The sequence below is a fragment of the Megalops cyprinoides genome, chromosome 21 (assembly GCF_013368585.1).
Source record: "Megalops cyprinoides isolate fMegCyp1 chromosome 21, fMegCyp1.pri, whole genome shotgun sequence".
Taxonomy (NCBI): Eukaryota; Metazoa; Chordata; class Actinopteri; order Elopiformes; family Megalopidae; genus Megalops; species Megalops cyprinoides.
In genome coordinates, this window is record NC_050603.1 from 21,962,319 (window position 1) to 21,974,666 (window position 12,348).

The 12,348-nt window shown below is 43.7% G+C and overlaps 1 protein-coding gene across 2 annotated transcripts in view; it reads right to left on the reverse strand.

Annotated features, from left to right (window-relative positions):
* Nucleotides 1-12,348, reverse strand: part of ppp1r9a (protein phosphatase 1, regulatory subunit 9A) — a 50,094-nt gene that overhangs the window by 27,253 nt on the left and 10,493 nt on the right. For both annotated transcript variants that reach the window (XM_036555566.1, XM_036555567.1), the window contains 3 exons: nt 7,812-7,944; nt 7,236-7,356; nt 5,762-5,866 (listed from right to left, as the gene is read on the reverse strand). In XM_036555566.1, coding sequence (XP_036411459.1) covers nt 5,762-5,866; nt 7,236-7,356; nt 7,812-7,944 — 359 coding nt within the window. The remainder of the gene's footprint in view (nt 1-5,761; nt 5,867-7,235; nt 7,357-7,811; nt 7,945-12,348) is intronic.

Sequence of the window (12,348 nt, forward strand, 5' to 3'; positions counted from 1 at the left end):
AACAGTCTCCGCTTTTATGTAGCTCTGTGACTCTGACAGCTCTCGCCCCAGAGGTGGGAAGACTAATTAAAACCACACCCATCTGAGCACCTCATCTTTCAGAGGGGCCGTCATCAAGCACCCTACAGAAAAGAGAGACTCGTCGGCCTGTGATGTTTACAGAGTGTAAACTTGTGCGCTGTGTGATCGGGCTCCCCTTAGTTGGAGAGTTTGATTAAACAGAGGCCTTTCAACACTCATGCAATAAAGCATTAATGTCACCTGCCCCCCCCCCCCCCCCACACACACACACACCCATCCCCGTCTCTGGGTGACAAGATCACATCTGACACATGTCCTCGCTTGGGGCGTCCGGTCCTCTGAAAAGCCAGCGCTGTGGCCGCTCACGCCAAGCCCAGTGCTGCCCTCTCAGATACGGTGACATCAAACCAGAGATGACAATACGGAATGTTTACCAGCTACGCTGCGTGTAAGATAATTCGCCATCTTAAAGTCGTCACTTGAGTGATAAACGCTTACCAATAAAGGATAAAGACCTGCAATCGGGGTGCAGTAAACAGAACCTTGAGGCATAATTAACCATGTGATGATTTGTTGCTCTGCTATGATCCCTGCACTGAGATGCTTAAATTGATTCAGTGTAAATGACATCCATTTGTCTCAGGGGGAATCCTGAATAGAGACTGACTGCAATAGAAGAGAATACAGGCGTTGCACTTCTCAGCAACAACAAGCTGGTGTTGTTCAGGGTATAAAACACTGCCTGTAATTGTATTTCTGTTGAGATGACGTCTCTGTTAAGTACAATATATAGGCCCATTTATTATTGAGGAGAAATCCAAAAATAAGGCCTGACCTAAGGCTGTTGTCTCCAAAGCAGTCATATGCTGATCACTTTAAAATGGCTTACATGTATACTTCACTGGAACTTAAACACATTTTATGTTTTCTGAAAATTATGGGAATATATCTGAAACTGAGCTCAAGGAAAAGTGTCTACTGTACATGCATATACCAATCACACATCAAGCCAATGGCCTAAACAAAGACAGCTTATAAAGACTACACACCTGAAAATTAAAATATTCTACCAAGACTTTTTTCAGTCCTTGAACATTTGTTTCTAGACAAAAAACAAATGTTTTGAAAAATCTTGAGCGCATCGCGATTTTGATTCATGGCACATCCTGCCAGAAAGCCTCTTTTCTGCTCTTTCAATCAGTCCAGCTGTCAGAGCGGGCAAGATCTCAGCAGAGAGCCTTAATCAATCAGCACGCGGAATCCAGAACGCGACTTTGATTTACATCTGAAGCAACAGCTGGGCTGGAACGCCGCTACGCTCCGCGACCCCGCGGAGGAGGTGACCTGGAAGAGGATGCGTCCCCATCCCCTCGGCGCAAAGACCCTCCCTGATTGTCCGCCCCCTCTTAAAACCCTGGCATCGGCCCGGCGCCATTATGCAGGGATTCCTCTAATGCTCAGAGGACCGTTCTGATGGGAAATCCACGCTTTGGACGTCTGAATTTCCTCACGGATGGATGGAGAGGTAAACTGCCTGTATGCAGGGGGGAGGAATAAAGACCGCCCCCAGCGGCTGGGCTATCTTAGAAGGATGGAGGGCGATGCAACTATGGTGTTTCTAATGATGTTTTCTTTGAGCAGGATGCTTCCTCTCCCTGCTGTTACAATACGCATAGAGCAAACAACACTAACTTAGAGATGGTGCACCACGCCTTGCGCACACAGTCCTCTCTGCAGAATCTCCCGAGTGCACTGCAGCCGCTGATGACCTCGCTAATAATGATAAGTTAATATTTGTTCTGCTTGATTCCTTGACAACTGAACATCGCCTTGTGCCTGAATCAACTGTCATTTAACTGACATTCTTGAATGGTTGTCCTCCTTTACTCTATGACAGTTTAACAGAGAACAGAATAACAAAATAGCTTGTAGCAGAGAGACTGTTGTGCCAGTTCTTTTAGTTCTGAAAAGATTGTGTCCTTCAGTCTTACACCCACTAAAGCCTTGGAACCTCCCATGGACAGTTTCTAAATATCTTAGGTTTATTCAGATACACAGTTAAGAGCTGTGTATGGTAGTACGGTGCATACTATACCATTTACAGTACCAGTCAAAAGTTTGGACACACCTGATTAAGATAATGGGACACATGCATTCAGAAACATTTTTGATCTAAAGACTTAGGCTTAAATGCTTGAAAGTTGTGAAATGAAATTCACAAGACAAATATACATCTTATATTTTGAAAAATCTAAAATATAAAATAGTTTTGATTTGTTTTTAACACTTTTTTTGGTGTGCCAACGTGTGCAAAACGTGTCCAAACGTTTGAGGGGTACTGTATCTTAAAGTAGCCTACAGGTCTGAATGAGATGCAATGACCAATCAGGAAAAACATCAGCTCTACAAAATTAGTCTCAATTCACAACTCTGTAGAATGCTGCCACGTGATACAATTAAAAAACAAAGGGGTAGCCATGGACTGTTCAGTGAATATTCACTTGACTGTCATTCAAGCTAAAACAAACACAAACAGTTTAATGAAAATGATCTCTTTAAATGTAAAATTTCCGCCTCCTTTGTTTCAAGTGCACAGACTATCATTGGGTTAAAGTCACTGGGGAGTGAGGACACTTTAAAGAAAGACCAATCAGTGCATAATTTAGCTGTGTGCTGGAGAAAGGAGGGACAGAGACAGTGTAGGCGATAGTTTGAAAGCTAAAAGTATAAAACAGAACACACTTCTGGAGCTGAAGGTCTCATAAAAACCAGCTTGATTGTCTGAGTAAGAGGGATGGGAATGAGTTCAGCGTAGCAGAATATAATACATTCACAAAGAGCAGAATAGACAAAATTAACATCTAAATGTGCACAGACTTGGTGTACTCCACCCTGTTCATCCTAATATACATACAAAAATATCAACAACATATTTTTATATAGAAAATATATATTGTTAGCTCAATCAATACATTTACAACATGTAAATTATTGCTGTTTTGGTATGTAGCAAAACATTTCAGCTTTGCATTAATAAGAAATATATTCATGGGATGAAGCTGATATTTCTGAGTATATTACAGTATTATATATTACAATATATATTATATATTACAATGTTATCTGTATTAAATTACTGGGAGTTAATAAGAAGGGTGTTGATATATCAACATGCAATGGGCCTCCAGATACAGACAATAACATTAGCACTTAGCTCTACCACGGTATCAAAAAGGTCTATATTGAACAGAAGACATTAATAATGTGTGATGTTGATCATCCCTCACTAAACTTTGAAAATATATCAAGACACATGTTTGTTTTTGACATATGTATTAGTCTTTGACAGAATTTTTTCTCCACTTAGGGGTAATTCATGCTTTAACTTGAGCTGTTTTGGCAAGTCAAGAAATCAAAGTCAAAGTCAAAGAATCCCAATGATATATGGGCTTAGATAAGACTTGATGCATTGTAACTAAGAAAAAGACAGAACCAGAGGGAACCAGACAGACATATACATACACATAAACACAGTCCAAGACTAGGGAAAAATATGTTGAGATAATAGTCTCCACAGTGACCATTACCCAGAGTCTTTCAGGTGAGGGGAATGGAAAGCACACAGAGCTACGGAGAGGTTCTTTGAACGCTCAACCGCTTTACTGTTCACTGGTGCCTGCTGTTTGTCAAATATTGTCAAATTCAGCCAGCATCAGTTTGAAAATAAGGTCTTTATTAACCCCACTAAGTTTACTGTAGTCTTAAATCAGCTGGGGATCAAACAATGTTTGGGGCCCTTTTGGTGACCTGAGTCACCTAGACACCTTCCTACAGCCACCCCATGTTCACCCCTCTTCACTACAAACAGAATTCAAATATGGCCACAGTTTCCATTTCTAGGCTATTTATTGTGTTTCCACGAAGGTGTATTCGCTTACTACCTGTCCTCTTATGCTTTCACCTACCAGTTTTTAAATATATGTTCCATTAAAAAAAAAACAAAATAGCTATCTGTATATGTACATTAATTGATCTGTATTTTACAACAGCTATTTTTTACATTCCTCAGGCCAAGATTATTGCACTATACCGTTTTATTGACTTGAAGTCCTAAATATAACATATTTAATTTGCCTTATTATTCGCTATATCTCCTAGCATTCTCAGCATTCTGGCCTATACTGGCTTCCATGCATCACCCAGGTGGGTGCTGATCATTTGTCATGGTTAGTTATATAAATGCAATCGATTATTATTATTATTATTATTATGTGGCACTGAAGTTCCAATCTGATTACTACTACTGTAGCTTGCAGCAATAACATGAATTCAACCCATGGGAAAATGATGTTAAGTACTTTTGTTTATTTTCTGCATGTGATTATGATTTCAGAGCACAATTTTCCCTCAAGGCACAATGACAAGTGTTATTACTGGATATTTGATTTATAGATTATTGGTAGGTGTCATTACTTGATATTTGATTTACAGACACAGCACGAACTAATAATTAATAAAATTCGATTAAATTTCAGTTCCAGAACTTTCAAAACTGTGACTCCATTTCATTCCAAGTCACACACATTTGAACTGAAATGGACCAGATGACTCTAGCCCTGAAAAACACAATCCAAAAGTATCAAAGGCATTTCATAAATCTGAGGGCACTCTCTCTACAGTCACTTCACTGGTGCTTAATTTAATTTTTTTCTAAGAAGGGACAGACCTCTCAACTGGAAATGACCCACATCTAAAAATAACAAGCTCTTGAAAAGAATAAAATGAAATATTCTCAAACTCCATGCACGGTAGACCAAGACAACAAACTGCAGGCTATCAGGTCACATCCAGATGTCTGGAGGTTGAACTTTTGACCCCCAGAGATGGAGAGACAGGAGCAGGCACGGTTGCCTTGCAGAATTGCAGAGCACTGGTTTGTCGTACGAGGGGCCCGGTCATCTTGGAGAGTCTCTGAGTGCCGGTTTGCGGTTTAATCTATCCCTTATTAAACACTAAGTGGATCATTAATGTGCCCTAAGCCTCTTGTGTGCTGTCTCCTAATATAAGGACGCAGCGTTGGCGAGAGTAAGCCGTTCCTGGAATGCATTCTTATCGCTGCATTACTAATCTATCACCTAGAGCTGTATCACCTCTGTAATCTCCGCGCTGCCATCCACACTGTCTCAGTTGCAGTGCTTTTTCTATAAAGAGCAGTTCAACACGCAGAGGAAAGTGCCTCTGACACACATCCACAGACAGCCTTTAAGCGATCGCCTCCGGATTCCACTCACGCCGCTCATCTCTTTAGGGCTGTCCCAAAAGTGTCCCATTTAATTAGATTAAACATTCCTCAACATTTTCAGAACATAAAGCGCTGCTTCTGATTATGATCCACTATCACAGTATCCAAATACATGCATTGCCAGTTTTTCTCTTACGGTCTCTTTCAGTTTGTTTTACACCCCATAACTGCAATTATTGCATATGTATGCACATAAATGACACAGTTAATGAGCCATAAACTGTGTGCATATAATACATAAAATTCTTTATTAATTCTGTTTTTAGAGTTCATAGAGTATTTTGTTCTGTTCATGATGGACAGAATTACCATGAAAAATTTCCATAGAATAAATAACATACAGTAGTTGTTAAATGTAAATGTTAAATGTAAAATATACAGTACATATAGAGGTATATTCATAAATGTATATCTAGAGTATCTGAGTATATATCTCACCTGACCACGCCCTGTGTGTTCCTCAGGACAGACGCGGCGAAGCTCTGAGTGACCCCCACCAGGCTGGTCCCGTCCACCTCCACAATCTGGTCATTCACCTTGATCCTGAGAGAGAGCCAGCCGCACGTCAGCAACCTCAGCATCACCGGCACATTGAACACTCAGCATCAACTCAACGCCACTCTATCACCGGGTCTCTATTCTCACATGCAGTTTGGGCAGTGACGGTTCTGTTTCCAGGCCTGTGGTGAACGGCTCATTTTCAACGCGGCTTCATTACCAGGATGGGTTTCATTTTAAACACTGCGCTGTGCCCGGAGCGCTTTTGGAGACGGCTAAATGCAAGAGCCACTGTGGCTCTATTGTGTTTTGGCGGCAATCTTTAATTCAGCTGCTGGGAGACGACTGCTGCCCAGCAGACAGAAGGAATTATTTTCAAGCTCCGATGCTTGCCAGGACAAGAAGTGGATTGCCCAAGGCTTGCGACAGGCCTGCGGTTTAACCAAGGAAATGAGGTTATTTTACTGTGCCTGTTGGGAACCTGTGACAATGTGGGATTCCATTTTACAAACAACACAAAAAAAAAGATAATGGCCGAGTGCGACTCATTAACAGGAATTAGGTTTGATAGCGACATGGGCGTCAGTTCAGAATCCTCTTTCTGTAAATCATTAGATTAGCTGGATAAATATGGAATCACTTTATTTTGTTAAAAACAAGCTATGACACTCACAGGGACAGTGCTTGCTGAACAGCAACGTTAGGATTTACAGTCTGTAACATGCATGTATTTGTCTGCAATCCCATGGAAGGAGGACAGATTTCTGAATTCACTGACGTGGCAGTCCAGCCCAAATGTCCCCTCGGCGCATTCTGTCGGAGATGTAGACGCATCGAGGTCAGGATATCGACCTTCGTGCAAAGGCTGTTGCCCTCCCTGTGCTCATAGCGCTATTAAAAATTGCTTTGGGCTGGCCAGAGAGTTAATGAGGGAGGAAATCGCAGTTCAGACAGCTAGCGCTTTCCACCCACAGCAACACACCTGAGAACAGGCCTGAGAGTCCAACCCAGTCCTCTGCCAGGGCCATCCACTTTCACATTTCATTAAAGTACACAGCACTTCACTCAGTACAAGATGCTGGAGCGTAACCTCTCTCACAACCCTGCTCCACTGCAAGCACCTCATAGACTAACACCATTTGTGGACTAGGATTGCTTAGAAGTTCTGCAAGGAACACAAAGATTGTCCTGTGGCAAGGTCTGCAACTGTCTATTTATTTGGAATGATTTCTGAGTTGCCATGGTATGCATGGTAACTCAGCATGGTAACTACCCTTTGCAGGTCTTCCTGATCATTTTCTGTGGCTGCCATCTTGCCCTCTTTTCTCCTGTTGCTGACTGACACATTCACTGGAAGCAAAGGGGCAGTCCCATTCTAATCCCGCCCCCCTGCTGTACTGTAAATCCCTCTTACCTGCCGTCCCTCTCGGCAGCCCCACCCTCGATGACGGTCTTGACGAAAATGCCCAGCTTCTCTAGGCCGGCATCTGCACCCACACCCATTCCAATGATGCTGATCCCCAGCCCGTCATCATCTGAACCCGAGAGTACAGGACAAAATTAGTGTGTGTGAGTGTCTCTGTGCGTGTGTTTGTGTGTGTGTGTGTGTGTGTGTGTGTGTGTGTTTGTGTGTGTGTGTGTGTGTGTGTGTGTGTGTGTGTGCGTGTGCGTTTTTACAAGTGTGTATATTTGCATTTAAACATTTTGAATTCCATAATACTGTAATCCTACCCCATACCAGAAACAGCCTTCTGGGAATGAATAGCTAGAATGGATGACTGAACTGACAGATAGATATCCACACACATTTTGACATCTCCTTATATTCCAGCGGAAATGATTTACATTTTACATCAGTTATGTATGCTAATGCTCAAAGCAAACAAATCACACACACTATTGAAGGCTCAGTGCAAAGCATGCTGGGTAGCATTGGGATGCTTTGTGGACCATTGTGAGATGGTGAAAGAAATGAAGACGGCTCATTCACCTTTTTCCAGCTCAACAGGGAAAAGTTCCAGCTTTTCCACTCTCTTCTCCAGCTCGTACTCTGCTGACGAGGCCACGGGATCCACTTCCTCGTTCCTCCGGTCGTAATCCTCGTTCGAGTAGGTGTTAAAAACCTGCGCATGGACACAAAGCAAACTTTTACACTCCTTAACACCACATGGCCATTTGATACCGCTGAACGTTTGCTCAAACTGTTATAAACAGCTGGCGTACATGCCTGTGCTACAGCAGCACTGCCTCGTAAAGGTAAACACGAGGCCATTCGGGTGAAAAGAGGTAATGCCGGCACTCTTGATTTGCATGTGCGTGGCCCCTGATGCTGTTCACCCCCCCGAACACAAGCAGTCGCTTCAGATTGTACCGCTGCAGGTGATTTTCAGTGTAAAGGTTTGGCATGCACAGTGGTGAAACTAACGATGCTCCTGACAGATATACACAGATACGCACAGATATTCACTGGCTGAAGCACCGCTGCAGCAGCACTGGGGATGAACTTTCCCTCACAGTAATCAGTTGTGCAGCACTCACAGTTACCGCAGACATGCAGTTATCATCTATCTGCTAATGAGACCATGGTGTTTACCCTGCAGCCTCTTTCATATTGTTAGTCATTCAAAGCCAGCATCACTAATCAGATGACATGATATCTCCGCCTCATATGAATGCTGTAGTGACCAGTTTATTCGAAATGATGAGCGTTTTTTTTTTTTTTTAAATCTAGATTTGTCTCTCCAAGGATTTCTCCAAGGTCACAGACACAGACAGGCAGAGGGTGAGAGCCAAATCCACTGCTGGAACATGGCAATTCTGGAGTGCTTTCTACAAAAGCTTCCTCTCTCTGAAATCGATATCATCAATCATTTAATGTCATCAACAATTGTGCATTATTAAAACACAAACAATCGCACCGCCGGGTTGCAAATCAGCAGTACTGGGATTAGACAGCCTTTGGATCTGTATTTGCACTCTGAGGGAGCGTCAGGAGAGGAGAGCTGAATGCTTTCGACCTTGAGGGAGCGGTCTGTGAAGCGTTGCAGGCTGAAACACAACCAAAAGGTATGACTTCAATAGAAATGCCGGATACGCCTCTCAGCTTTGGGGGTGGGTGGGCTGCTCAGACACAAATGTCAAGCAATCCAAATGTTTCCTTTACCCAAAGGCCATCTCAGGGAAGAAGGTGGGGGTGTTACTCTAGAAAAATTCTAAATTAAATGGATGCAAAACTCATTTTAATTTAGTAACAACGACAAGAGAGGCTCAAGCGGCCACACCCACCAATTCAGGCCCGTTAGCAGAGCCTTTTTGCAGAGCATAAAAGGCAAGTCTCCTTCTGCCACAAATTAACAACAGTGAAAAAGTGAACACGCTCCCTTTTGTAGCTAGGTGCCAACCACGAGAAATGTAAACTAGAAGAATGAAGATGGATTGCACTCTAAACGCTATAGATGTATTTTTATTTACTTATAATACATATAGTAGTAGTCGTTCTTTTATGTACGGCTATCCATCACTTCACCGAGGTCCTTCTTGCCTATAAAAGGCTTCAGTGTACTGAAGATACATACTAACCCTGGCATCGTTGCAGCACATTAGGTACTAAAATGTTGCTGCCACATCCAAATAAGTAACTGCACATTTGGGGCATGCAGATCGCACGGCACGGTTATTGTTATTCTCGTTCTTCTGCCGTAATAGCTGGAAAAGAGCACCGCGTGCACCGCCGCTTTGACAGGCCCATGGGAACCGACTCAGCGGAGCGCCGCTGCCCGTCTAGCTCGGGGGGGTCACATGACTTCCTGTGTGCCAAGAGGGCCTCTCAGAGAGCGAGAGAGAGGGAGGGAGGGAGAGAGTGGGTTAGTGAGAAAAGGGGAGAGAGATAGAGTGAGAGTGAAAGACAGAGACAGAGTGGGAAGGAGAGAGAAAGAGAGAGATTCGCAGACGTCCCTGCTCTCGCGTGGGACGGAGTGTTGCAGGGGAGGAGGTGTGGGGCCGACCGCATTTCTCACACTCTGTCAGAGAGCCCCGCGCGGCTGCCGGCCGAGGCTAAGGAGTGCCCTTGACTCCGCGGATGTGGGCTGACACAAGCGGGTACACCCACCGCCAACAGCCGAGTGATGTAACCGCGCACATCTCCTCCGCACCCCACCCCTACACTGCCACCCTCGAAAACGGGCATCGCGGGTCTGCTGTTTGAGTGGCACTACTTCCTGCCGTAGTCAACATGACATGCCTGAGTGATCTGTACCAAACCTGAACTCTGTGATATCAGGCTTAGACCTGGTCTGCTCTCCTTCTACCAAATCTCGAGGCTGAGTTATTTCTGCCCATGGTATGTTCTTGCACTCTTATGAGCGTCTGCTCTCATATTTCTCCTGTGGATGTGCATTTGAATATATTTTATATCCGAACATTAAGACACTTCCAACATTGAATGTTTGAATAAGCAGCCCCCTCTGTGTTTTTGCCCCAAGCGCTTTACTGTATGAGGCTTCGGCTTCCTCTGCTTAAATGATGAGTCACCGCGCTGATATCTGCATCCACACTTTCAAGCTGGGAAATTAATATCAATGAATTATCTGTTACTTTATGCAAGGCTCGCTCACAGGAATATTGATGATATAAAAAATTGGATTCTTCTTTGAGAAAGTTGTGATCCGTGTGATTTGTGATGAAGGATTTCATAGTCAGACATTCTGGTATTAAGAGATTTCTACCTGGATGACGAACAATCAGTTTAAGGTCAACCTGTCCAAGACAGCCCGGCTCTATTTGCTGGCCGTAACCCTCATCCCTCCATAGCCCTGCTCAGTTCTAACCTTGCACCCTTCCTGTGCATCTTGACCAGGAATCTCAGCATCACCATTGACTGAAAAGTCTCTTTCATGTTGAGCATTACACTGGGTTGTTGACCGGATTCTACCGGGTCTCCCTCAGCAGCTTCCAGAGGAAGACTCCATTTGTGCTTCACCCAAGACCTGGCACAGACCCGCGTGGTGGCCTGGTTAGGCTGCTTAAACTCCATGCTGGCTGGCCTCCCTATGTGTGCCACCAACTTTTTCACCTCATTCAGTAAGAGCTTAGATGCCCGTCTGGTGTTCAGCCTTTCAAATTATGCCAATGTTTCACACCTCCGCCTCCCTCTCCACTGGCTACCAATCGCAGCCAGCGACAAAGCTGAATCCCTGATACCAGTCAATGGCACAGCTCATCCCTGCATTCAGTCAATCAGCAAGCTTCATACTGCTGTTAAATCTCTACTCTTTGATGTCTTTGGTCTACATGACTGTTCCTGCCCTCCCCAAATTTCCCTCTTTTCCTCAGTATCACTTCAGCTGTGGAATGAGCTACCGCGGAATGGTCCGCCTGTCCTCCTCAGTCATTCATATTGAACTGCTTCAGACAGGACTCCCTGAACCTGGGAACATCCTTTGCTTACTGTACCACTTACTGTAGCACCTGATTACTTTACTGCTATTTGAATGTTAGCATGATGTATGGTAATGTAATGCTTAAATGGATTACTGCACAATGTGCACATGATGTAAGTCCACTTTTCTGACCACTCTTCAATACAATGTGTACACAAGACCTTAAGCTAATGCTGCTTTTATGACCACCGTTCGATACAATGTGTACATAATAACACAACAGGGAAATGCTGCTTTCATGATAATCTTTAAGTACAATGAGTACGTGATAAGGTAAGATACTGGTTCGATCGCGGTTTTACTTCATTACCGCATCACCTGAAAGCACAAGCTTGCATTGCTGTACCTTGGCACTGTTTTCAGTTGGACGCTTAGGCCCTGATGTGCTCCTAGCTGTTCTATCGGCTGCTCTTGTGACACGCGCGTCATGCCCTCTGCAGTGACGGCCCTATGAGACACCTAGACAACCAATCAGCACCAGCCAAATGAATAAAAACCTCTAAACACTGCAGACCCTGGACTGGGAGTCTGCTGTACAGGATGGAGCTCCCCAATGAGACAGGTGACCCCTACATTCCCCTCTTTCCTCCTGAGAGAGGTTTCAGCTGGCAGAATGGTGTCTAGCATTCTCACTGGGGAGCCCAACAAATTCCTCAAATTTACCCTACTGCTTCCCCAAGCTCATGACACACTTCTTTGTCTTCCAAAAATCCATTTGATGGTTAGAAATTTGCATGTGATTTGTGTTACATTTTTTTGACTGACAAAATAGCCCTCGTTGCCTATTCAAATTTGTTTGTTTTATGGTTTTCCTTTTGCTGTACTCCCCTGCTGCAGTTCACATTTGATACAGAACAAGGGCACTCTTTTATTGAATGTTTCTTGCTTTTATTAAAAATGTGCGCTGTACAGGGAAAATGTTTGCATTTCCATCTGTCTGCAACACTTTTAATGCATAGTTTCGTTTTATGAGATGCTCAGGTTTTGCCAGAAACTTTAATCTGGAGGCTGCCTTTGAAAAAAGTAAAAATGGTTATTTAGTTCATTTAATTCCATTGCAAGTGAACAAAGACTAGCACACAGTTTCCC